The sequence below is a fragment of the Poecilia reticulata genome, linkage group LG21 (genome assembly GCF_000633615.1).
Source record: "Poecilia reticulata strain Guanapo linkage group LG21, Guppy_female_1.0+MT, whole genome shotgun sequence".
NCBI classification, from domain to species: domain Eukaryota; kingdom Metazoa; phylum Chordata; class Actinopteri; order Cyprinodontiformes; family Poeciliidae; genus Poecilia; species Poecilia reticulata.
The window spans coordinates 7,318,794-7,345,645 of NC_024351.1; the positions used below are offsets into that span (position 1 = coordinate 7,318,794).

The 26,852-nt window shown below is 42.7% G+C and overlaps 1 protein-coding gene across 1 annotated transcript in view; it reads left to right on the plus strand.

Moving 5' to 3' along the window:
- Positions 1-3,885: 3,885 nt before the first annotated feature.
- The window catches only part of prox1a (prospero homeobox 1a), a 31,682-nt gene continuing 8,715 nt past the window's right edge, over positions 3,886-26,852 (plus strand). The window contains exons 1-4 of the mRNA XM_008397819.2: positions 3,886-5,549; positions 8,066-10,099; positions 13,612-13,719; positions 19,407-19,601. Coding sequence (XP_008396041.1) covers positions 8,132-10,099; positions 13,612-13,719; positions 19,407-19,601 — 2,271 coding nt within the window. The 5' untranslated portion in view covers positions 3,886-5,549; positions 8,066-8,131. The remainder of the gene's footprint in view (positions 5,550-8,065; positions 10,100-13,611; positions 13,720-19,406; positions 19,602-26,852) is intronic.

Here is a 26,852-nt window from a genome sequence, read left to right on the forward strand (position 1 = left end):
ATACTATGTACAAGATAGCCTGTGATTTTGCTAATTTTGCAACAATTATTATTAGCAAGAAATAATGACAACAATCTCAAACAATCTCAAATTTTCCCTAAAGGATTCTGATCACAAACAGAGGTTTTGAAACAATCCGTGTTCAGCTATTTCAATTAGAGGAAAACCATCAGAAGTACTAAAAAATAGTTTACACATGCAGCTTTCACTGCATCTTAACCTGAACTAAGGGTTGCCTGGTTATTTCAAATTTGAATTCAACCTTCATCGACAGTTGTTTCATTTCCAACCTGAAACACAGAAAAGTCAAATTCACTCATGTAAGTGGAATTTAGTGACATTGGGGGACACCATAAAACCCTGTCAGGCAATCTCTTACATAAAATATTTTATTATGAATCTAGAAAGATAGGGGACACACTTAAAGAAGCTGTAAATCTGTAACATTTAATTAAGTAATCTATGCATTTGTTTTTATTTATTTAGTAAGTCAGCAACTCATTTATACACGTCACGTCCACAATAGCGTGCCAGTAGTTCTTAAAGTTGATTACTCACTTCTACTCCCAATCCCCTCCCCCTAAATTCGACCCCAGCTCAACGAAGCACCTGCAACCCCATGATCAACCTCGCAGTCCCCCAGCCCCAAAAAGGATCATGCATAATTCCTGCCTGTCCCCTTTTGAAAACTTATTCAAGCTGTTAGATCGATTTCTTAGTTAAATTCTAAATTAGTGTAGGATGTTTGGCAGCAACCAACATTTGCTTTTAATGGAACTGCTGCATTTTCATCAGCCACACTGCACAATGTGGCTTTGATTGTCCATTACTTCCTCACAGGCCTGATTTTTTTTTCAACTTCGAGGTCTTTATCTAAAATGTTGAAATCACAGGGTTCCTATAATCCTGAAAGGTGTTGCAAAGTGTTGTCTCTTGGACAGGACGATACAAGTGTCATTAAAGAATTGTGTTCATGTTTTGGTTTATTATTTTTGTTTGTTTGTTTTTTTGGGGTGGACATGCTCTCATATTTCATTGTGAGGTTGTGTTTAGGCCATGTATTATATTCTGCAGCGATGGCCAATAGGCATCCATGCAAATAAAGCATATTTGAATTTGTAGTGTGTGTTCATTCAGTGGACAGCCATTAAAGAGGCCACAGAGGATGACCCCCTCCCTTCCCTTCTCTTCTCTTCTTTCTTTCTGTCACGCACACACACACACACACACACACACACCCCCACCCACCCACACCCCCTCCCCCCCCCCCCCCCCCACACACACACACACACACACACACACGCGCTCACACACGCAAACAGACACAAACATAAACAAAAATCACCACTACTTGTAGCCTAGAAAGAGAGACGTGAGTTGTGGGGGTTCGCAATCTGCCAATCATCTCTGCTTTGAAGGTAAAAATGGCATATATGTAAATTGGTGTTATTTCACTGCAGCAACAAGACAAAATAGTTGGTTCTTATTTTATGTTCTGGTCATGCAGGCTCCTTTTTTTAACGAAAAAACCTCTCCAAACAACCCAAAGAAGAAAAAAAAAACAATCTCTCTTCCTCCAGCATCCTCATCGTTGTCATGGATAACGAAAGCTGAATACATTAAGTCTCGGACACGAGGTCCAACAAGGACTTCAGACTCCTACTCACTTATTACACTCAAATCCTCTCCTCCTCCTCTCGGTCCTGTCTCCTAAACCTTTTTATTCAGGGACCCGGAGACCTCACCGGAACAAAACAGCTTTTAGCGCTACCATCACTGTACGTGTGTGTGTGCGTGTGTATGCGTGTGTGGCGGCGTGTCTGCGTGCATGTTTGTGTGTGTTTCTCTCTGTGTGTTTTATCTCGCCATCATTTCTCTGAAAACTGTCTCTCTGAAAAGGAATGGAACTGTTGTATGGAGCTCATCAAGTCATTATCTGATTAAGGTCATTTTTATAAGAGATTGCTTCCTCTTCCAAATAATGTTCACTAAGTTTGCTTACACTTTGCTGATTTCCTGCCTTCGAATGGCTGGGAGAGTGCCAACAGAAAACAAAAACCGTAAAAAAATATTAATCATAATAGTAATTATTATTAATGTATGTCACTCATATTCTAGCCAAACATAGATAGATAGATAGATAGATAGATAGATAGATAGATAGATAGATAGATAGATAGATAGATAGATAGATAGATAGATAGATAGATAGATAGATANATAGATAGATAGATAGATAGATAGATAGATAGATAGATAGATAGATAGATAGATAGATAGATAGATAGATAGATAGATAGATAGATAGATAGATAGACCAAATGAAGAAACACATTTGACAACACATAAGGGTTTGTGATCCTGAAAAGTTTTTAAGTGTGTCAATCTAAAATGGTTTTAGTGCCAAAACCACTATAAATGCTCCTTTTTGTACCGTCACAAGTACAAAACCAGTTTGAAATCTCTGATTACTTTTGAAAACATTTCTGTTTGTGACTGAATAACATTGTTCTGGTCTGACAAGTCTAACTCGGGAGACTTCTTAAATTATTACAAAAAAAAAAACAAAAACTTGAATGTAGCACCGAACGATATGATGCTGCTAATCAGACAACAATGTTTTAATTGTATTTACACTGTCACACCAAATGGGTTTAATTTTATTTGACTTATTTTTTTTCCCGTTTTTATTATTGCCTTCTCTAGGTAGAGCTGCCCTGGGCAGATAGCCATACTGCCAATATCACTACTCATAATAAAAATAATATAATAATTATAATAATATTAATCATCATCATCTGACACGTCATTGATACAAATTATATGAAATAAATATGTACTCTTTGCGCCGCAGGCCTGTTCGTTACTGCTCTAAATTTGATTTACAGTAAGTTTACAGCACCTCTGGGGAAAACACTGTGTTCACGGCCTTCCTCATTTCCTTGGACGATGCTCCAATAAATATCCCTGTAAATTTACCCATCAGCGCGGAATGCCGCTGCGCATTATCAGTCTCGGCCATCGAGGTGTGTTGCGCTGGACCGCAAAAAAAAAAAAAAAAAAAAAAAAAAGAACGTGGAGGTGAGGGGGGGGTGAGTTTGGAATAAATGCGGCGGGTTGATCCACCTGGAACGGGCCGCGATAAGAGCTGCCAGGCAGTGTTAAAACCATCACGTTTCCTCTTCACCTCGCCCGAGTCTTTCCTTTTGCAAACAAGCTTTTCTTTAATGTCCCGGCCCTGTTTTTCCAGCCTGTGTGCGTATCGACGGCACCCAGGGGAGCCGGAGGGCCAAATCGAGCCACGGAGTAGTTTAGGGGACTAAGGGGACCGGGACACCTGCTTTGGAAAAGCCACTCCAGACACTAAACTTTTGCTGACTTCGTTGCATTTTGTTCGTCCTAAAAAAGAAAGAAAGAAAAAAAAAATCCCACTTGCTTGCGACATGGAAAAGAGACTCGCCTTTTCCTTTTTGGCACCTGACAGAGGGGTATATGGAAAATAAGAATTTTCGTTAAGTACTTTAGGATCCTGTTTGTGCAAATGATTATAAAATGAGTGAAAGAAAAGCTGGAAATAAAAAGCAAAAGGGATGGATAACTTAAAAGAAACATTGGAAGAAAAGGAACACATTTTTGTTCCTATTTCTTAATCATTTTGACTACAATTTTAATAATAATTTTTTTTAAAAATCAGTAATAATGTTTGCATTAGTTTGCTTAATATTTTTTTTAATGTAGAAATAAGAGTTTCTCAAAATAGATGGTTCTGGCCACACCGAAAAAAGAGTCCTATGCAAAATAAACATTTTATTTAAAAAAAAGTAATTTCTTGCACATTAAAGTCGGCAAACACCGCGCAACAGTTAGGCGAAATCACCTGTTGTCGGCACCATAGACTCAAACGTTTGTTTTCCGGAGCTCACAAGCCGCACTGTAAATTTGGACATCGAGTTTAAAAGAATGAAGGAAGACCAAAAAGCAACAGCCGTCATCAAGTCATAAATCTGAAGCGTCATTTTTTATTATTCTTTTTTTTTCCACTATGGAAAAGATCGAATGTCACCGTCCGCAGGCTTTCGGGAGTTACAGGTGCGGAGATGAGGAACATCCAGCAATTCATCCAACAGAAAAAAAAAATCATTTGCATCCAGTAAAGCAATATTTTCAAGTTTACTAATGAAGCACTTTTGATGCTCTTTCGGTTCGCGGCTGTGGGTCACATTGACAGTTAAACGTTTCAGGGATAATGTTTATCACTTAGTCAAGCTGTGTCTTTTTTTTCTCTCTCTTTTCTTTTTTTCAAGAGAGACTCTTAGCTCTCCTTTTATATAGATTTATCTAGGATAATCGGAATTCCAACGCAAAAAATAAATAAAAATAAAAATACTCGAATCCCCTGTGCTGCCCTGCTACTTCATTAATCGGACTGTCGCCCTTTTTTTTGTTGCAACCAATAGGAAAACTCTGAGCATGAAGGGTTTCAGCATGCCTTGCTAACGCGCATCAGCCAGATTTGCTGTGGAAAAACGTCCTTACATTTCTGAAATATTGAAAATGTATTAGAAATAAGCATCAACAGCAGCAAACAAAGAGAGAATTCAAGAATTGGAAGAATACTTTCATTTTGGATTTTGGTGCAAAAAAAAAACTGAACTCAACTGGAAGATGTCAATAAAAACAGAATATAAATTTAGGTTTTCGTAATTTTTATAACTATTTTGGAAAAATATAAAGTTATGTTTTAATATCGTATGTTATTTCAATACTGACGTTTATGGTTCGTTTTTTTTTTATTTATTTAAACAAATTTGTTGATATTAATCAGCTTAGGCAATTTTCACTTTTTAGAACCTTTGCAATTAAAAAGATGATTAGAAGCCAAAAGACTCTTAACGGCTGCGGATAAAATATGAAATTTTCGAGCGTAGCGATGCTTACTCGCATTTCTGAAGAAACAGATAAGCAATAAGTTGTATTTCCTTTTCTTTTATTCCTCCCACTCCCTCACTTTGGCTGCACGATCAAGTCCCGTTCCTCTGGTCAAGTTCAGCGTGTTGTTCCCCCGGCCCTCGCGGACGCTTCTTATTGGTAGGCTGCGACAGTTACATCACGACGCTCGTGACGCGCACGTCTTCCTGTTTCCTTCAGCCGCGTCTTAAAGTGAATCTTAGTGGCGGAGGAGCGCTCCAGCAGCATCCAGTCCTCCGCTCTGCATCCAGCGCGCCTCAGAGACGCACACACGCACAGCTTCTCTCTCACTCTCTCTCTCTCTCTCCCTCTCCCTCTCTCTCCTGTCTTCTTTCAAGGTCTCTCACTCTTTCGACCACAGCTGAGGATAGAAGGAGAGACGGACGCGAAAGAGCCAGTTTTTCCCGTTTTCTTTTTGTATTTTTTTTGCCTCTTTTAGTTCGCGCCGCTCACTTTATTCCAGCTCTTCCTTTCCTCATATTTTTGCTCCAGCTCCTCCGCACAGCAGTCCGCGGCTCTTTTCTCCCTTTCCCCGCCGCAGGAGTTCAGGTTGTCCCCTCTTAATCTTCATCTTGGACCGGGTAAGTTACCTTGTCCTCGGATAAGCTCCCTCACTTTTCTTGTTCAGATATTGAACTCTAAACTAGCATCACTTATTCTGCCAATCACCAGCGAAGTGAATAGGTGCGATAACAAGGGCTGCACTTGGTTCCCTCAGCTCGGTGTGTGCGGAGGGTTGCGTGAGCAGCCAGTGTTTTTTGGTGAGGATGATTTGCGAACGTTAGCCCAGCCTTCCTCATCAAAGCAGAGCTCGAGTTGATTTGCAACTCTGCGAAGTAAGTTTCAGAAGTGTGATTTATTTATTTATTTAGCACTCCGCGATTCAAACCTGTTTATTTAAGGCGGAAATTTTGATTTAGACTACTTGCTTGACCTGTCTGTTTGTAGATAGATCTCTTTGTCCCGTGGGGTATGTGGTGTTCTGTCCCCTTTATTATTATTATTATTATTATTTGTTGAAAGAACTTTGCGCAGATGATTGGAGAGCGTTAAGCGCCTTCTTTTTGGCTTTGCCTTTATTTTCTATCTTCTTTGAGGTTTGTTCTGAAGATGACCAACCAGTTTGGAAACAGTGTGCGCAACTGCTGTGTGTGAACGAGCAAAGACATCCCCATATCTCAGTTGTATTTATGCAGAGCCCGTTTTATTGTCACTTCAGTTTGACTCAGGCAAAAGTTATTTTTACAAGTATGGTGGTTCGTTTACACATTTTTGCCAGAAATGTAAAATTTTTAGTGAGGAAAAAGTTTGTTTTTAAATGCCTCCCCCAAAATCCGCTGTATTTGCCATCTCTGTATTAGGGAGATGGAAAGGGAGAGGGGTAATGTGGGACAAGTGCTTCAACATAAGAAAAAAAAGACAGGTGCTGGTGACTATTTCAAGCTCTTTGTTAAGATCCCACAGCAATCCAGTCAAGTTTTAATCCTATGTGTATTGGTTCTTCTCCGAGCTGCTGTAAATGGCTTTCAAGACATAATAAGTCTTGCCCATTTGTCAAATGGTTTCATTTAAAATACTTGCTAAGGGAGACATTTTCAGAAAATCTGGTTTTCTATTCTTTTATGCAGGGTTTAAATTTTATTTTTAATTTTTTTTTAAGAAAATAAGTATGTCACGTGTGTCAGAGTACAACAACGCCAACAGCTCTGAGAGGGTGTGTGAAGTGTAAATTTGTGGATTAGTTCCATTACAGTTAAATTTATCTTGTAAAAGTGTCAAAAGGTGGGTTATTTTGTAATGCTTGTGTAAATGTCACTGGTGCTTTAGGAAATGTCTTCCAAAAATGACAAAAAAAATAACTATGTCATATAAAAAATAATAACTGATATAAATGTGACTCAGTTTATTTAACTCCACACGTCTTAAACGCTTTTATAAAGATTTAACTCATAATAAGCCTACTTTGTGGAAAAAATCCTCGTATGAAATTTGGTGTAGAGAACGATTTATTTTTTATTTTTTTGCAAAAGTAAAAAGAAAAATAAATATAAACGTCAGCTGTTTTAGTGATGTTAAAGACATACGGGTAAATAAATTGGCATGTTTAATTTTTACATTTTGCTTTTACACTTCCTTACACGTTAAATATCCTCCCAGAAATTTTTTTTAAATTAAGACAAGAAACATCTGATGTGTCTCTGACTAAGACTCCGCAACCGCTGCTTACATAGCATTATTCGCGCAGACCTGTACTGACAAAACGTTTTGCTTTCAGAGGGGCATTAGGGTTTTTGTAAGAGCGCTTTAAGTTGCTCTTTGCCAGAGTTGACCCGTGTGACCTATTCATTTGAGCAGAATTAACTGCCCTTGCCAGATGAAAAGACAAACAAAAAACACAGAAGTGAGCTCACGCTGGCACCAAAATCAATAGGTCTATTTTGTGCTTCTTTTTTGTGTCATTCTCCCTATTGAGTAAGATATGATGGCCGTATTGATCAGAGTGAACACAGGACTTGTTTTTAAAAACTGCACAATTTATAGGCACAGTGTAAAATAATTTCTTGAAGCTGATGAAGCTCATTTACTCAGCAGAGTCAAGTAGTGTCTTTATCGTGTAAAATATGTTTTTCCTCTATCTGTATTCCAGTAAAAAAATATACCCCAACCCTATTTCCTTATTATTTGAATTTGTGAGCTTCTGCCTCGTATGTGGGCTACACTGCACAATCATGGAAATGAGGACAAGTACTTAAGTAATTATCATAATTTTATGCAGCTTTGTATTCCGTGGGAACTGGTTCAGTGTCGCACAACGTGTAACAGGGGAGAGGATAAAATGTGGGACTTTGCCCTGGAATGTCGAGCCAAGGCCTAAATCTGACCCCATCATGCTTATCTTAATGTAATCAAGGTTTTTTAAGGTTTGAGCATCTTATTGCTAAAATTTCTAAATGCAGTTGTTCATTTCAACTAGCTTACAGTTTTAGATTGTGTGTGTGTGTCTGTAATGACAAATTGCTACCTTTACAAAAAAATAAAGCCTTCGGGAGATTTCACTTTAGTGTGTCATGCCCATTTATTTTCTTCCCCTGCATAGATACTCAGAGGCTTTGACCCTAGAGGACTGGGTTTGTGGGATATGGCCCAATAGCAGCAGCCCGTGATGCCGGACCATGACAGCGACTCCCTCCTGAACAGACAGACCAAGCGACGACGTGTGGACATTGGTGTCAAGAGGACAGTGGGTAGCACAGCCTCCTCCACAGCAGCAGCTACTACCGATAACATCGCCCGCGCCAAAGCAGCCATTTTCAGTGCCATGAACTCTCTGAGCTCCCATTCTCACCACGGATCAGACAACGACTCCATGGAGTGCTCTGTAGTGCAGCCACATGGTGGGCCTGGCGTCGTGTCAGCAGGCGACAGTGAGTCCAAATCAAATGTACTCCGAAAGCTACTGAAGAGGGCCAACTCATATGAGGATGCCATGATGCCCTTCCCTGGCACCACCATTATCTCTCAGCTTCTCAAGAATAACATTGCAAAAAATGGAGGCGGACCTGAGAGAGGGGAAAGAGGAGATAGAGTTGAATCAGGTTTCCCTGGATCAGGGCTCTCGAATGCTAGCTCTGATGCCCCGCAGGAAGATGCATGCAGTAACTCCTCCCAGGACAGCACCCCTCAGGAGTGCTTGTCACCATTTGGTCGTCCTCCTGGCCTGGCCACCTTTGACATTGAACGTCTCAATGATGAACACCTGCGTGCCAAGCGGGCCCGTGTAGAGAACATTATACGTGGTATGAGCCACTCGCCAAGCGTGGTGGTGCCTGCTGCTTCCCGTCATGAGCGTGACCATGAGATGGATGGAGAGCGGGATCTAGAACTGGATTGTCCACCTCCTCAGTCCCAACAGCAAGCCCCGAGCAGTCCACGGGGAGGTGAAGTGTGCAGTAGCAGCCGAGAGAATAAGCGCAAACAGCGACTGCCTCAGCAGCAGCAGCAAAGCTTCACCCAGCTGGTGTGTCAGAGAAAGGAACAGAAGCAGGAGGAGCGGCGGCAGCTCAAGCTGCAGCTGGAGGACATGCAAAAGCAACTACGGCAGCTCCAGGAGAAGTTCTTTCAGATCTATGACTCCACCGATGACTCAGAGCACACCGACCTTCACAATGACATAGGAAACATGTCAGAGGACAGCCCTGGCAGGTCCGACACTGGTGGAGATGACCGGGGCGGAGATGACTTGCGCTCTGACAATGAGATGGCTGATTTGGATCCAGGCCATTTCCTTGACAGGGCGCGGGCTCTGCTTCAGGAGCAGGCCTTGTTGGCCAACACTGAAAAGCCAAGAAGAGATGGCCTCAGCCGAAACAAAGGACAGGGAGGTCCAGGTTCCTCCATGCATGCTGAAGGTAAACAGCTAGCAGAAACACTGAAGCAAGAGCTCAACTCAGCCATGACCCAGGTGGTGGACACAGTGGTAAAGGTGTTTGCTAAACCTCCTCGCCCTACTCCTCAGCAGGCCTTCCCACCTCTTTCTATACCCCCTGAAAGATTTCCTGCTGCTGTCAATGGAGACAACCCAAATTTCCACACCGCTAACCAGAGGCTGCAATGTTTTGGTGATGTCATCATTCCTAATCCACTCGATTCCTTTGCTAGCATGCCTGGCATACCAGGGCCTATCAATGACCAAACTGAGGCACTGCCTTTAGTAGTACGTAAGACACCCAGCGAGCATCACCACCAGTCTTCAGCTGTGGGTGCACATGGTGGTAGCCACCATCCAGCTCTCCATCCATCATCTCTCTCTGCCTCCATGGGCTTCAGCCCTCCCTCCTTTCGACATCCCTTTCCACTGCCACTCATGGGTTACCCCTTCCAGACTCCCATTGGCCCACCCACAGCTTACCCAGGCAAGGACCGTACTTCACCAGACTCCATGGACCTGCCCAGAGAGACCACCAGTTTGAGAACAAAGATGGCATCAGGTCACCACCTGGGGCACCACCATCGCTCTTGTTCACCAGCGCACCCTGGCAGCACAGCCGAAAGCCTGTCCTTGTCCCTAATCAAGTCAGAGTGCAGTGATCTCCAGGACATGGCTGACATCTCACCTTACTCAGGCAGCAATGTATCCTTTTTTAAAAAAGAATCAATGTGGGCTGTAGATTTTTAAAATTGTGAAAACCAACGTTGTTACACACTGCATTTTTCATTTTGAACTAATCTTTACCTACGTAAGAGAGGAAAATTTGCTCTCAGGTGGTAGAAGCCCTTACAGACCTACAAGAAACCATGTCTGATACACCAAGAGTTAAAAATCAAATCCTTTTGATTCTGTTTGAAACTAGCCTAAGAAAATGAAAAATTGTTGATGAATCACTTTTCCCTCCCACTACTGTTCTCTTCTCCATTGTTGTATTTATTTTTATACCCGTACCTCTTCTCGCAGCACCAAAACAGCATTTTCTTCCATCTTCAATCCTAAGTGCTTTAAAAGCTTTCTTTTGGTGTGTCACTTTATTGCAAGAAGATGTGATTACCCCATTTCCTTTTTATTAAAACATGACATTTAAAGGAGGGAGACGACATCCTGAAACTTGGGACACGAGGGTGTTGTATAGCCTAGCGTATAGTTTAACTCTAGTTTGCCCTGATGCTGCCCTGTGGATAAAGAGACTTTCCCCCTGTGGGAGGCTCAAATTGAATCCCCTATAGACACAGGGCTAATAGCTTAAACAGTAATGTTCAGTCCCTTCTCTGTTACCCTTATATCTTCTTAGCATTCAACACCCCCTAACCTTATGAAAGTTTGATTTGTCTCGCACCGGATGCCCAAAAAGAGCTTTGTCTTCCAGTCATTAACATTCATACTAGGCTTAAGAAATGAATCTTACAGCTTATTCCTTGTTGAATATATATTAGTTAAGTGAACATCTCGTTTTTGCCTTTATGTGCACCTGAATGTTTAGTCTTTTTTTGTGTGTGTACGGTATGCGTGCGTGTGCGTACGCGTAAGCATGTGTGTGTCACAAAAGGTTTGCCTGAGGACTTGGGGTAAAGATGTATATTTATGATTGCTTGTGTTTTTTCTTGTGTTCCTCTTATCATCCATCGCTGTTGTAAATGCCCACAATCATTGTCGTTTCTTTTCTCTTTTTTTCATTTCATAAAGATCTGTCAACAGCCCGGGGGGCCCTTCGGCTGTTGCTTGGCAGCCAAATACTTCTTTTTTTTGTTTTCACTCCCTGCAAATTCCCCCCTCCCACCTCTCCGTCTTTTCTTTGAAGCGGACGTTAACAGGTGTTTGCAGCGAGCTGTTTATCTTTCATTACCTCGCCTTGTCTTGTCTTCTGACCCAAGGGTGAACGCTTTCCAGAGATCCATAATCCTTTGCTTCTACGGGCTCCCGATGGAGGGATGAAAAGGAAACAAGGGAGAGAGACATGCATTGACTAAGAGAAAGTAGAAAATAATCAAACAATAACCGCATATGCCAGATGCTGTGGCTTTCATGGCAGCATTTATGAATTCAGAGCAGTAACAGATGTATTACCCTAAATGGAAGGGACAGGGAGAACATGTCCACATTTTCTCAGGTTTTGTTTTTGATTCGCCTAATGAATATTTCACTGAAAAGCTTGGCATTTTTAGTGACATTTTTTTTTCCACCTCTGAAGTCAGAGACAGCTTGTCAGACATTTAGTGAGGTCCGTTCAAGTTCACCAGCATTTTGGAGCAGATGGCCGCTATCACTTATCACATTTGTTCTGAGTTCGACTCCAAATTTTCTTGTCCTTACACCTGGAATTAGGAAGTGTGGCAGCTATTCCCCCCCCCCTCATGACTTTGGGCTTTAGGGAAGTGATGTGAGAATGATGATATCTTGTCAGATGTGGCAGGCGAACAGTGGGCCAGCTGGTGTGAGCGTACCATCATGACAAAATAATGGCCTCGCACACCACCCTGAAGTCCAATCACAATTACATTTGCAAGCTGTGAGTGAATTGGAAATGAAAATGTCTAATCAGGAAGTATGAGGCTTTTTAATTGGTAGCTGAAGGGAGATAATATTGAGCTGAAGGCTGAGGAAGTTAAATTTCAATGCCCGATAAGGGGAAGTGTGTCTAATCCTAATTGAAAAAGCATAAACAAATTAGTCTGAATATAAGTACACCTACGCTTTAAGAACAAGTTCTCTTTCTCTTTCTTTCTTCCTCTGTCTGAGAATTCATTGTATCCTCCCTGGTCGTAGCAGATGGTGTGGTGTGGAAAGTGAAGTGCTGCTCTTTTGGCCGGGCCTGACTGAGTAACACCAGCCTGCCAGGGTTTCCCCCATAAGACCCTCGCTACTTTCTGTCCCCCACTCCCTTGAATCAGACAAAGTAGACTGGGTCTTTAAGGAGCCAGAGCCCAGCGTGGTTCAGGATTTGCTGGCTCTGCTCTATAGCCCAAAGGCCAAGGGCAATCCAATCTAGCAGCTGATGCCTTCTTCCCACTCTACAGCTACAGCTACATCTGGACACTTGACTGACTTTAATGGTGACAGCCCACTCTGTACATCAGAAAGCCACTCAAGTGTAAAAGTAAAAACTTTGTGTTGCTCATTCTGTGTCGTTTTAAGTCACCCCCACCCACCTTGATTTGACTTATTAAACCAGTTTGGGGTTTGAACACGCACCCAGCCCCACCCCCGTTCCCTTTTCATAGTCTTATCCTCCAGACTGAAATTATCAGATGTATTATACGGCCGTTAATTCACCATGGAAATGGCTTGGGCCGTTCAGTGGCGCAGATGTGTTCCACTCTTCCCATCGCTGGCCGACTCCAAAGCCTCAGTGCCTCTCTTCTTCTCCTCCTTCTTTTCTTTTGCTCCTCCAAGGGTTTGGCAGCAACTGAGAGGCTTGGGGGCCAGGGGTGGAGCAGAGGGAGGAGGAGGGGGAATGTAATTGAAGGCTGGAACCATGCTATCCCTCAAGGTGCCCCCAACAGCCTATCTCCATCCTTTCCGCTGTTCAATCCAGGGGATCCATTAGGAAGACAAGGCCTCTATTTGAATATGTGAGTGCGAGAAGGTTTTTCATAGTGCCTGGAACAGTGTTTGGGATCTCTTAGACCTTATTTCGTAGCTGATGTGGCCAGCAGCAGACAGTCATGTTCAGGCTTGGCATGTGTTATCGCCAAGCCATTAGGCCTTCTTGCCCGCCACTGGCGTTAACTGCTGTCTTTGTCTGTGATATGCAAATGTCTCCTTTTTTCTTCCTCCTTTTTTTGGGAGGAGTTTGACGCAGGGTGTAGGCAAAGGCGCTTGGTTGCTTTGACAGTGAAATGAGTCTCCTTATGTAAAAGCACAGGCTGTACTGCTTTATTTACCGTGACTCTCTCACACCTGATCCAGACGATGCTAATTCCAAGCAAATGGTTTTGCTTCGGTGCACTGTCTTCAGCTCACCCCTTCCAGCAGCTCTGCATTCACGCTCATGAGAAAATTTGGTTACCCTTCATCCAAATGTACATTTCAAACTTACACCAAGTCATTAGCAAATACAAACAGTATTTGTAATATACCTATGTTTGCTTGATGTACCAGAGGTTCTTGGCCTCCAAACAGTTGTTAACATCCTTAACAGCAGCTGTTTTCAGATCCAGGAGGGCCTCTCCCCTAATCATCTGAAGAAGGCCAAACTCATGTTTTTCTACACCCGCTACCCAAGCTCTAACATGCTGAAGATGTTTTTCTCTGACGTCAAGGTGAGTCTCAGATAGCTTTTGTTCTAACTGCTTCTGTGGTCTTATACCTATTTGTTTTATTTAGCTTTGGGGTAGTTCATGACCTTATTGCAGTGATAGACGTACACAGTGTTGTTTGCAAATTTATAGGGTCTCAATATGTTGCCCATCCATCTTTACAAAATACCTCAATATCAGTCAGATTGGATCTGAACCAGTTCTTGTTTAGACTGAGGTCTGAACTTTGACTGGGCCATTCTAACATCGTTATTATTTGATCAAAGCCTTTCCAGGGTAGTACAAGTTTTATGTTTAGAATCTCACAGGTTTTACTCCTGGATTACACTGGCTCTCTATTTGCCTATCTGACAGCTTCCCTGTCCCTACTAAATAAAAACATTCCCACATCATGATGCCGCTACAACCATGTTTCACTGTGTTGTTGAGGTTTTTAGGGTGTTGTGTTAGTTGACCACACGAATCAAATTTTTACTCTCATCTGACCAAAGTCTTCATCATGTTTGCCGTTTCCCCTACATTGCTTTTTGCCTGTCTTCTCAGCATTCACAACATACAGTTCTCCCGTCTTTGTTCAACTCTAATTTAGGTTTAGGATTCCAGTTATGCCACACTGTATCCATTGAGATGAACTGAACAGTCCCCTGCGAGATGTTATTTTTGAATCCACTTAGTTGCACTGGATTTTTAGTTGGTATCAAAGTAAAGAGGAATACAACAATTTATAGTTAAGTGCTATTTTGTTGGTTTATCACATCAAATCTAAATAAAAAGCATGGAGGTGTGTGACAGTGACGTGAAAAAGGGATGAAAAATTTTAAGTGATGTGAAAACTTTTGCAACGCACTGCGTAAATGGAAACACACATTCACATACACTGTAGCTGTTGCTTCGTCTTTGCTCAACTTCTTCCTTATATTATGTTTTTGCACCTGAGTCAAAAAAGGGAAGTTGGTTGGAAATTGTGATGTTCCAGTCTCAGTTACAATGAACAATGTATTCTTGTCTGTCTTGAAAAAGGTGGATTTTCACTCGCTGCCTTATGTGTTTATGCAAAAGATGATAAAAGAGGAAGTTGAATAGGTCTGCACAATGGAAAAGGAGAGCTGCTGAGTTCTCCAGAGGTGACGCGAAGGATGAGTAATGGAGGGACAGAGGGGGGCAGAGAGGAAAACGGAGCTGGAGATAGTGGCTCTCAGAGCAGGTGTATGGAGGATGGTTTGATAAAAAGGGAGGGGCATAGAGCAAAGAGCTGGTTTAGAGACATGGCGAGGATGCACATTAGTCCCGCTGGGAGTTTAATGACGGAAAATTTGGAAAACAAAGCACGATATGTAAGCTGCACAGGAAAACAAGAAAAACAACACAATAGCTCTTGTATTATGTGCGGTGAGTTTGTGGTGTTGATTGTGTGTGTGCGTGTTTGCGTGTGTGTGTGTGTGTGTGTGTGTGTGTGCGTGTTTGCGTGTGTGTGTATGCTCCTGGACCATGATCGGGGTAAATACTGTGACAGATCCAGGCCATCTTATTCAAATCAGAAGATAAAGGCTTCCTTTCCTACCAGCTGCCCCCTCATGTATGCCATCACCAAGAACCACAACTCTGAGCTCACATCATTCTTTACAGAGGATTTCATTGGACAACTTTGAAAATAAGTGGCAACAAAAAAGGTGATTTTATTGAAAGCAACTTTCAGTGCTGATGCCCCCTCTTTTAATGATCGACATAATACCATCAAACTAATACTTAAAAATTTTTGAATAAGAAGTTAGATTAAATTTCAGCTTTGCCTAACTCATTAGGCATTCCCATGAAGGTGGCCTCGTCATGAATAGAAATCTTAATAAGGTCAAGATATTTAAGGGATTAAGTACCACATAGTTTGTTTTTGTTCTCTGTATATGACAATGGACTCTGGTTTTAAATTAGTGTATGGGAATGGGACTATCTAATTAAATTCAGCCAGCACAGCCTCTCAGCAAGAGCTTGTCGTCAAACAACAGTCTTTTAAGGTTAATCGGGTCTTGTCTAATCAGATCTGGACCTGGGAGGCCCTGGAGCTGATGTTCATCTGGAATAAGCTTATTTTAAGACACTGTTTTTTTCCCCTCTAAGTGTTTCTGAAGTGTTTTGACAGATTTTACTTAAAACCCTTGTTGGTGTCATGAATGACAGCTTATATAATCCAAGTGGCTTTATGACATATATTTATTTAGATAGACAGGGTTTTAGAGTAAGGGCCAATAGATCAAAGATCAGTTCAAAATAATTTAGTTAGTTTAATAAATCATCTGACATTGCTTTGCTGGCATGTTTTTAGAAAACATATTCATGTTTTTTTTTTGCTTGTTTGTTTGTTTTCTCCTTTATGCAAAACAATATTTGTTTTGTCAGGACTTTTGTGACGTGGCAGAGTAAAATTTTGTTTCAGGTTCTCTGATAAAGGAGCAGTTTGCAAATTTTACAGAAAATGAAGGATTTATAAGAATGTCTCCTTTGATGCATCAAGGCATCACTGATTTTTATTGAACTAAAAAAGAGACAAAAGTACAAAGTGTTGGTTGACACATTTAAAAATGGTGGAAATTGGGATAAAAAATATATCCCTTTCCAGAGTTCAATCTGCTGATCACAAATTAGATTTTATCAATGGGATATCAATCGATTTATTACAAGTAACTGCATAGCTACTTGATAAAGAAAGAAAACAAAAATCAAAATTAGATGTTTCAGTGTTCGATCTGCTGCTCCCAGAATCTATCAAGGCAAAATTGGCCGTTTCGTTAGTAGCATCTCTACTCAGCTTCTGTGTTTACGTCAGTTATGTGCCATGGTGCAGCGAATGTCAGGAGGGGTTTTGCATTTTCTGTATGTCATTCCTTCCCTTTTCTTTTTTTTTTGCTGATGTTGTGGCACGGCATGCGCACCTCGGTGGGGCCGAGGCCTGGAAAGAAAAGCCCGTGGCTGGATTTTGAGTCACAGCAGCAGCAGCAGTAACAAAAGCCCGCTTTCCAGGGCTGCGTTTTGTGTGCAGTCAGCCAATAGACAGCCCCAGATTATCTCCCACAATTCACTCCTGCAAAAACAGGAAACGTTGGAAAGCCCTGATGGCTGTGAGGGGGCTTATATGACAGAGAGAGAGACAGAGAGGGAGGCCCGTGCAGGCTTCTGTGTCTTTCTATCCTCCTCTCCGGTCGTTTTGGATGTAGCCGAGCACTCTGAGGTCATCTGTGTGTTTTCTGCTCCGCTGTTGAGAAAGCATTTGCTTTTTATTCAAACACCTTTCAGCCCAAACCGCAGCAAAAAGGAAAACACCTTACCAATTTTACCAAACCTGATAATGAGATGTGTGTACACCTGAGCACTTTCTGCAGGCGACTACAGTTTAGACATGAGATACCTCAGTTTTTTTTTGTTTGTTTTTTTTTGTCTATTTTAGACTCCAGCATCTGCAGAACATATGCATGTGAGTGTGTGTGCATGCCACTTTCTATCTTATGCTGTTAGCACTAAGCACTGACCTTTCACAGGCTCTTGAGTGTGAGTGTGAGAAACACGCTTTCACTGTCTCTCTCTGCTCTACCTCATAGCCAAGCGCGCGCACCCACACACACACACACACACACACACACACACCCTTGTATGTTTAAACACATTGTATCAGATTCAGCGCACACACTTTCCTCGCTGTGCCTCATGTCTGTGCTGGCTGACCCCTGCCAGCTCTGATTAAGGAGCTGCAGTGATGTGCTCCTTTGAACCGATTCCCTCCTTTTACAGCGAACACACCCGTCCTTAGCTGGTATCAGGGGGGGTCTCTGTGCCCCCTACAGCAACTTAATGAACCAAGACCGCTGGAAGCTGTAAGGGGAACCTGCCAAAATTTAATCCCTGAGTGTGATATGTGCAGTGAGCATGGCTGCAGTTCAGTTTAGCATATTTACCAGCACTTGCAGTTGCACCGGCCGCAATACGTCTTCTCTCAAGCTGTCAGCATAATAAAGTGATTTTTGTCCAAAGTGACAAATGCATAGAGTCACTCGGCGGCAGTGACACTAAAGGTCTCCCGACATGAGCAATAGGAACTTTCACAGTCCATAATCTCACTGTGCAATGCTCAGGTCTGTATGTAAGCACACTTTCGTGGATAAAGAGTTTCAAATGCAGCGACGGTCAACGTTGCACACAACACAAAAGGTGGTTCGGCGTCTCTGCTCTGCTGTCACTCGCCGACTGTCTGGCACAATGAGAGCCATGTGTTTAAGAATAACTCTGCACTGCCAACGTATTTGTAAGTGTCAGTAGTTTGTTTGATGCTCAGATGTCATGACCCTGGCTTGCTGACTGCTCACGTTCCGACCCCCTTATCCTCCCCTCACCCCTTACAAACTCCGCCGCCGTTACCACCACGAGCGATGCGCTATTGTCCGGTGGTGCTGACCTGCACCCATCCCAACCCCGCCCTCTCTTTTTCCCTATTTATGCTCACCCTGCACTTTAGGACACAGCCACCATCCCAAACACTTCCTCCCTATGCACACCCACCCACCCAAACTCCAGCCAAACAAACAGACTTATTCTTCTCCGGTCCACCATTATCTCATTTGCAGATCCTTCCAGGAAAGGCCACCACAGAAGAAACGTGTCTCCTATTTATCAACTTTCCCCACGGTCTTCATGAGTTTGACTGTGCTGTACTTTGTCCCAGATCACGATGAGTGTTTACGTCTGTGTTGTCGAACAATAGTCAGAGTCTAATCTCCATGTCAAAACCACTCTGCTCCCCCCAGTGAGCAGTGTGCTCAGCGTTTAGCAGCATTTTGTCTCCCTTTCTTTCTGCTGCAGAAAGAGCAGAGGGGAGTATGAATGATGTCTGCAAGGTAGAAATTTCACTGAATTTTAGCGAGTTTGAAAAGTGAAACAAGAATCCAAAGCACATAATATTATTATTAGCTGCCTAGATTTTTAGACACGGTTGTTTTCCCTTTGAGGTCATGATGAAAAGGAGCCAGGACCAGCTGAGGCTCCTAATAGGTTTACCTCACCCTATTGAATTCACCCGAGCAGCACTAGATCAGACAGCCACTGCCTCCTCGGCAGTGCTTATCGCCTCTGTCTTCTTATTTTTGCTCCCTTTTTTATTTTTTCTTCATTTCCGTTTCTCTCTGCACGGGAGGTGCGGTGAGAGGAGGAGGAACAGGGTGTAATTGGTGAGCGGGGTTAAGTACATGTTTGAGCCCCCCTGCGGGCCAGGGCGCTTCAGATGATGACTTAATCGTTTTTCTGGTCAATTATGTGTTTGCGGTCTCACTCCTCTCTTCCACCTCTCCCTCCACTCGCAGGGTTATGATAGGGGGGAGGTCTGCTCCCAGCGGGGAAGACGAACCACACACACACACAGACACACGCACTCTCTCTCTGGCGTTTATTCTTTTCTTCCCTCGCCAACCTTCTCGCTTTGCTGTCTTACTTAATATCTCTATCATCGTCCCTCACTCTGCAACCTGTTTTCTCTTCCGCTCCTCTTTTATCTCTCCCAGCTTCCTCCCACCTTACCTCACGCCTCAGCTACCTGACATAAAACAGGATTCATTCAGATCCATGTCAAAACGTTGTTCATAAGAAGCACATTGACACATCGGCCTTGTCTGCTGCTGACCTCTCTGTTCCTCCTCTGTCTTTTCCTCCAGTTTAACCGCTGCATCACCTCCCAGCTGATCAAGTGGTTCAGCAACTTCAGGGAGTTCTACTACATCCAGATGGAGAAATTTGCCCGGCAGTCCATCAACGACGGTGTTACTGGAGCCGAGGAGCTGAGCGTCAGCCGGGACTGCGAGCTCTTCCGAGCCCTCAACATGCACTACAACAAGGCCAACGACTTTGAGGTAAATGCTTCAGCGACTCGACGTAGGTTGCAGCGAAAGGCTCAGTAAGAGGAGGAGCTGAGAGGGAAAACTGAAATTTCATCGGACGCCTAATCCAATGTGTATTCTGATACATTCGCGCTGCGTCCTCGATGACTCTGGATCTGCTTTTTATGCTGAGTTCAAGTCTGATGCAGAATTATTCAAAACCCCTAAGCTTTTGTCACATTACACATGCTTATCTGGGTTTTATCTGACAGCAACACAAAGTGTATTGTGCGTACTGTATATCCTCAGTCCAGTTCAAATAACTGCTTACAGAAGTCTGTATCTTGTAAATTCTGCTTCTCTCTGAGGATTGTCGTAGAATAGTTATGAACAAACATGATCATGAAGATCAAGGAGCACAACAGACCTGCCATGATATGACCATCACCTAAACTGGCAGGGTGGAAAAGGAGAGCAATAATCAGCGAAGCAATCAAGAGACACAAAGAGGTAACTTTGGGTGAGCTTTGAATTTCCACAGCTCAGGTGGAAGAATCTGTTGACAGAACAAATGTGACCTGTGCATTCTACGAATCTAATCTATGTGGGAAAAGTGGCAAGAAAAAAGCTGTATGGCTAAGTCCCATTTATAGAGGACACAATAAAAATGAGTAAGAATGAGGCTGAGATTAAAATTACTGTCCTGCATGCATATTGCTACCTAGGACGAAGGACTAATACTGCACACATCCTGCATACTCAGTCCCTACTGTGAATCATGGTGGTCACAGCATCATTCTGCAAGGATGCTTTTCAGGGAGGCTGGTCAGATTTAACATAGAGATGGAAGGGGCTAAAAGAAAACCTAAAAAGAGCAAAAAGACTTGAGACAGTGGAGGTTTGCCTTCCAGCAGGACAAAAATCTGTGACTTGAAATTTGCTGTTAACACACACTCACCATCTAAACAGACTGAACTTTAGTTGGAAAGAATAATGCACAAACAAATCAGTATTCAGTCAGTGAGAGAAAATATAAACTACACTTTTCAGGTTTTTAAAAATAGTTTTTTTTCGATAGTCTGTCACATTGAAGCCCAATAACATACCTCAAAATGTGTGGCTGTAATGTGATGAGTTGTGGTAAAGTTTTGGGGCTATAAATACTTTGTATGTACACCCCATATACTGGAAAAGGCAGAGGAATATTTCAGCACCTTTGGCTAAAAATAATCAAGCCAGTAAAATTTCACATTTGTTTTCAGTCGTGTTTAAACCCGTTTGAGGAAGTTTCTTCTGATGAGGAAGAAACGCACAAACACCTTGCTTATTTCACCTTTTCTTCTCCTGCAGTTTCCTCTCGACGGTTATTAGCTTACACTACCTCTCTGTGTGGGGATGTTTTAATATTTTGAAAAACTACGTTGTACTTCCCTGTCCTCATTTGCCTATGAGCATCAGTTTGACCGTCCACTGCTTTCCGTTGATTGTCGTAAATTCCTGGCAGGTAGCTTCACCTTTAATATGTTCCATTTTTTTTCCTCACTTCTCCTTTTGCCGACGTCTCTTTGTGCGTGCGAAATGTTTAAAGATGGACAGCGTTCCTCTCAATGTCAGCTGACAAAAGAGCTTTAAAGGACTTGGTGTTAAGAAAGACCTGGAGTGAGCTGCCTGTGCGCGTGTGTGTGTGAGTGTTTTGTTGTTGCTGCATTTCCCGGTGTCCTGTTCACCTCGAAGGGTACAGCCGTCCCTTGGACCGGCCTGGCATGCTGGCAAAGCACTTCTCCGGTGTGTGTGTGTGGGTGAGAGAGAGTGTGTGTGTCACTTTGAGGGGGGAAAAAATCTCACTGTTATCAAGGTTAAGCGTCCTACTGTTTTAGCTAGAGGAAGGGGAAAGAAAGAGGGGGAGTGGTGGACAAGGGAGATGGATAGATAGGGGACGGAGGGTGAGAGCTCGGAGACAAAAGAGAGACCGATGAAGGGAGAAGGGGAAAGGGGGGAAACCAATGGGGAGAATGGAAGGAGAGAAGAGGGAAAAGAGATGACGTGCAGGAGCGAAGTGCCCTTGCGAGCAGTGGGAGTTTTGCAAGCTCTCACATTTAAAGGGCTTCGCTTTCTTTCCCTGTGTTTCCTTCTGTCTCTCTCCATCATTATTTGTCCACTGGGGCTGCTCTGTGTGCACCCAAACACTCACACAAACACACACTCTCCCCCACATCCATCTTCAAACCTCTTAAGGGAGGCTTTGAAAGACTCTGGCAGACAGAAGCACTTGTATATATGAGGTCTCAATCAACTGAAAGCACATCAGGGCAAAGCAAGATTTCTTCTATTTAGGCAGGGCCCTAATAAGTCCAGAAATCAGTGAGATAGGGAAATAAATTAAACAGACAGTATGTTAGAGTCTCTCACCTATGAGTTTGACTCAAATTAAGCTGCTAAAGTATAAAATATTTCATACCGTGCCATGTGTCTTAGAAAATAGGACAGATATCTACATATTTGAAGTTTTTAACAAAATAAAAAGCCATCATAAGGACTTAGTTCAAGTGTGACACCACTTATTTGGGCATTCTAGGCTCATTTTTGTCACAGTCGGTTCCTATAAAAAATTTTATGAATAGACATAGAGAAATATGTTTTCCCTCTGAGTGATGTGAAACTGCGGTTGAAAAATGAAAAACAAAGAAAAAGGAAAAGAACGCAGTTAAAAAGTGGACAGAAATAGCTAAGTAAGCCTCACATTAAGGATATTTGATTGGCTGGGACAAACAGACACATTTTCAACATTTTTTTTTTTTTTTCCAAAATAACAACTGCTTTAGATCAAATATCTATAAAACTGACATCCAGTGTTTGTAGGATTCACTTTCAAATTATTCTCAAAGCATTATGAGACTCCGATGGCTCACAAACCTCATGTTTACTTGTTGTTTAATAAATAATTGTTTCAACCTGGCTGTTAAAATAGCTTCACATCAACAGGGAACAAGTTTTTAGTCTGTGCTTCCTACAGAGAACAGCAGCCTTCACATTTATTACCCTGGTAAAACATATTAAAAACAGCTTTTCAAAAAATTATCTGCCTTAATTCGTGGCACCCACAACTTTTACTAGGTTATAAATATGACGTGACACTCCCATTTCTGTTAGACACTCTTTAAAATGAGAAGGGCCTTTCATTTGAGGCAGATGTGTGTGTTGAGGTTTTTAAGTCAAGAAGCTGACACATGTACAGTCAGAAAAAATAATTTAAAAGTTTTAAACAACTGGAACAAAGCTGGACGCTGGCCGAAGGCTATTTTGCCACCATGTCTTGGGAGGATGAAAGCAAAGGGAGGCAAAAAGAAACACAAAGTTAATTGTGAGATTACCACAAAAAGCTTTTCAGTGTGAGATTAGGCTACTACAATAAAACATACATCTTCATTATAAGTACCAATAAATATAGAGGGCAACATGAATGTAAAGGCAATGAATGGCATAGTTGACTTTCTGAAAGTGAATTGCACTAAGTTACTAACTTAATTCTCCAAACATCTTATTGTATATTTATATTTTGACCAGTTGCGGTTTAACGTCTTTCAAGACGCCTTTTAAATAAGAAGCGAGACATAAACTGTTATGACAACATTATATTTTTTGCATTTGCACATTGTAGCCACACCAACCTGCACATGAGCTTGAACGTGAAAATGAAGGCGAAATTAAGTTTGAAAATGTTGATCCTACAGGAACTAACGACTGCATTTCACCTTAAAATGGACAATCTTTGTCGCCGGTCACAGAAAACGTGGACGTGTCCACCTGTAGAGATCGAGCTGGCAACACATCCGCTCACACAGAGGAGACATCTTGTTCCCCCTTGCTAATTTTCCTGCGATACCTTCAAACAAGTCTCTCATTCTTCGCCGGGCACCAGGAAGTTACTGTTGAAACAGGCTTAAGGGGAACAGCTGATTTGCATACATAAATGTAAAAATTTGCAAGAAGACAGGCAGGGTGGGAAAGAGTTAGCGAGGCCAGGTGAATAAGTCTTCTGTTGGCCGAGGAGCTGCCTCAGTGGAGGAGGGTGGGAAGGTGTTTTGCATATTAAGGTTTTTTTTTTTTTTTGCACGCTGGGCAGGTGTCTGAGAGATACAGAAGCTGATTAGAGTTTAGCACAAGGAAAATTTGCCCAGCCATGCAAATTTCTAACCCCCCTGATGAACCGACCGCCTTGGTGAGCGCTAAGACTCTTTGTGTAAGTGTTTGGCTTTTTGGTGTGTGTGCGTGTGTGTGTGGGTGTTGTTTGCGTGTGTGTGTTTGCGAGTGCGTGGGTTGTGTGTGTGTGCTTTTTTGATGTTTGTGTGAGGAGCAGTGTGTTTGCGTGTGCTACACATGTGCGCGGACACACTCGTTATGTTTCCCGTCTTGTGTGTGTGTGTGTGTGAGTCATAGAGGTAATGTGGAGATGGAAATGTACTGCATGTGTATCAGGATGCCTCCGAGGCCCTTTTCCGTGGATCTCTCCCCTTTCTCCTCCTCCTCCTCCTCCTCCTGCTGCTCTTCTTCCTCCCCTACCTGCCTGCACCACCACTTGAAACAGGAGCCTACGCAGATTCAGCAAGCAAACACACACACACACACAGAGTTTTCTCTTTGCCAGACTCTGCATCATCAAAGTTCCATCCACCTTGGTGGCGTCTTTGGAATGAATATGTCCTCTGTTTCTCTGATCGCAAACACACACACACACACTTACACACACACGTCCGTGGCCTTTCTTGTTTGATGCTAATCTGCTCTGTCACTGTGCTGGCCTAATACGCTCCCCATCTCCCTCCCAGCTTCTCTTTTGTCGTGATTGTTTCCCCTTTCCCCCCCTTTTCATATCCCTCCTCTCTTCCTTCTGTTCCCTTCCTCCTTTCATCCTCCTTTTTCTTTGCATGTCTTCTGTTCTTGCCTCCCTCACTTTTCTCCCCTCCATTAGGAAGTTTTAATGGCATAATTGTCACATTCCTTCTGGCACAATGAACACCAGCAGTAATTAAAGAGCTTGCCGTTAATTACCTAGACCCCGGCTCTACTTTCCTCTTTTCTCAGCGACCCCCTCTTTCTCCCCTGATCCTCTCTCTTCTTCTCTTTCTTCTTCGCTTCACATTCACTCCGTCAGTTGTCATCAAAGTCCTCCGACAACACGCCCGGCCTCCCAAAGCCTTGACTTTGAGCAAGCGCTGCTTTCATGTAAGGACTCAAGTGAAAATTCTCACTTAGTGTCCTTTTCTTTGCCGTCCTTGCCTTTGAACCCCCCCCCCCAAACTCAATGACAACAGTCACATTGCCTTTCATAAAACAGGAATGTGTGTGACCCAGTAATGGGTTAGAGACACAGAAGAGAGGTGAGGTCTCTTTATGATGTCTCTGGGAAACTCTCAGATTTCCATAAGACAGACCAGGCCAAGTTTTCTCTGTCAGCTGCTGCTCCTCCCACAGCAGACACACACACATCTTGGCGTTTAAAGAGGAAGTCCATATGATCTCTATGCGAGAGGGAGGCACCGTGAAAAGTGGTGAGAAGCCTTCTTCTGCGCACTGGGATCATGTGTCCTCTCTTATCAGCTGTTCTTTCTCTTGCTGCAAAGACGTGTCACTCCTTTTGTCTCCCGTTGTCTTTTGTGCATCCTTCCGTCTGTCATTGCTGTATTTTGAAATGTACTTTCTCTGGACATTTATAGGGTTCCTTAGCCATTTTTCATGTAAAATTGCCAAACTTTCCCCAATTCAGGTTTACAGGGTTTTCTGTCACTTATGGTCGTTTTATGTACGAGAATGAAATTAATAAAAGAAGGAGGGGGGAAAGGGAAGGACAGAGGGAAGGTTGTTCAACAATAAGAAATAAAGGCAGGTCAAGAAAGAAATGGAGGTGGACACAAGAAAGGAAAAAAGGATGGGTGTCTTTTTTCCTTGTCAGGTTAGGTATGACAAGGAAAAAAGAAGGATGGGAAGAGGAAGGACAAAAGTAGGAAAAGGCAGGAAGAAAAGATGATTCTTATCTTTTTTTGTTTTATACTTATCTAGTGCTTAAAAATAGTGAAATCAAATTTCAGACTTTGTAGGCAGCCTGGACAATCCCTGAAAAAATAAAAAAGAAAATGTAAGATTTTACACCGTCGCTTCCACTTTCCTGTCTCTTCCCTTTCCATCTTCCCACTTTTCCTCCCGCCTTCCTTTTGCTCTCCTTGTCTCTCCAGCCTTTCCCAGAGCCGCAGAGAGCTGAGAGCAGATGCTGTCTGTCCAACCGCCTTGCCCCATAGCATTGTGTGCTTCACCTCTCCTTCCCCCTTCTTTCCCCTCGTTCCTCCTCTTCACGTCCCTCTCGGGGCTCCATTTGTTCTCCACCCAGAGAAACTAATGTCTGTTTTCTCCTCCTCCTCCTCCTCCTCCTGCTGTTCCACTCCTTCATTCCTAGGCTTTTTTTTGTGATTTTCACACCACATAGACCATAATATGTGTGTGCGCGTGTGTGTGTTTGCGTGCATTTACGTGGGTGTGTGTGTTCATGTGTTTGGAGTGTGTCTTTGACCAGCGTTTGACCTCAGGGAATTTGAGGTGAAAAGGTCACAGGCGTTTCACTCTGATGCGCAAGCAAAAGACGCAGATTCAAACATCTTGAAAGATACATAAGTACCTACAAACGCGCGCTCTTACACAGGTGTGGCTCCTCCACCGAACAGCTTTAGGGTTCTCTTTGAAGAGCGATTGAAGACAAAAAAGGTAGACGAAAGAAGTGGAAAGATGAAAAAAATAAAGCTGGCGGTATAGATTTAGGTTCAGACCTGCCAAAAATACGAACAAATACAGTGCGACTTGCCAGTGGGTTTATTTCCACAGCAAGCACAAACACCTCTCCTCTCACCTTCTTCTGCCTCCTCCCGACTACAGTCTCACTCTCTTTCATTTCCCTCTCATTTAGCTCTAAGTTAAGCAGAACATGCATTAACAATGAATGCATGTTTGCACAGGCTGCAAGTAGTTAGAGGATTTAGACAATACCTGTAAGCCGGGTTTCTACACAGTCTTGGAAAATCTGGAAATCTGGAGTTTTGTAGCTAAGCGACAAACATTGATAGATAATACAAAAATGATGAGCTGAAGGATGAAACATCTTAAATGAGCCTCATTCAGTAAGCGGTGCCCTAAGGGTTTGAAAGCAAAAAAAAAGGAAAGATATCTGTTGCCTTGAATGACTTTTCTATTATTAATATTATTCCTAGTTAAGATTAAATTGAAGGTGGGTTTTATATA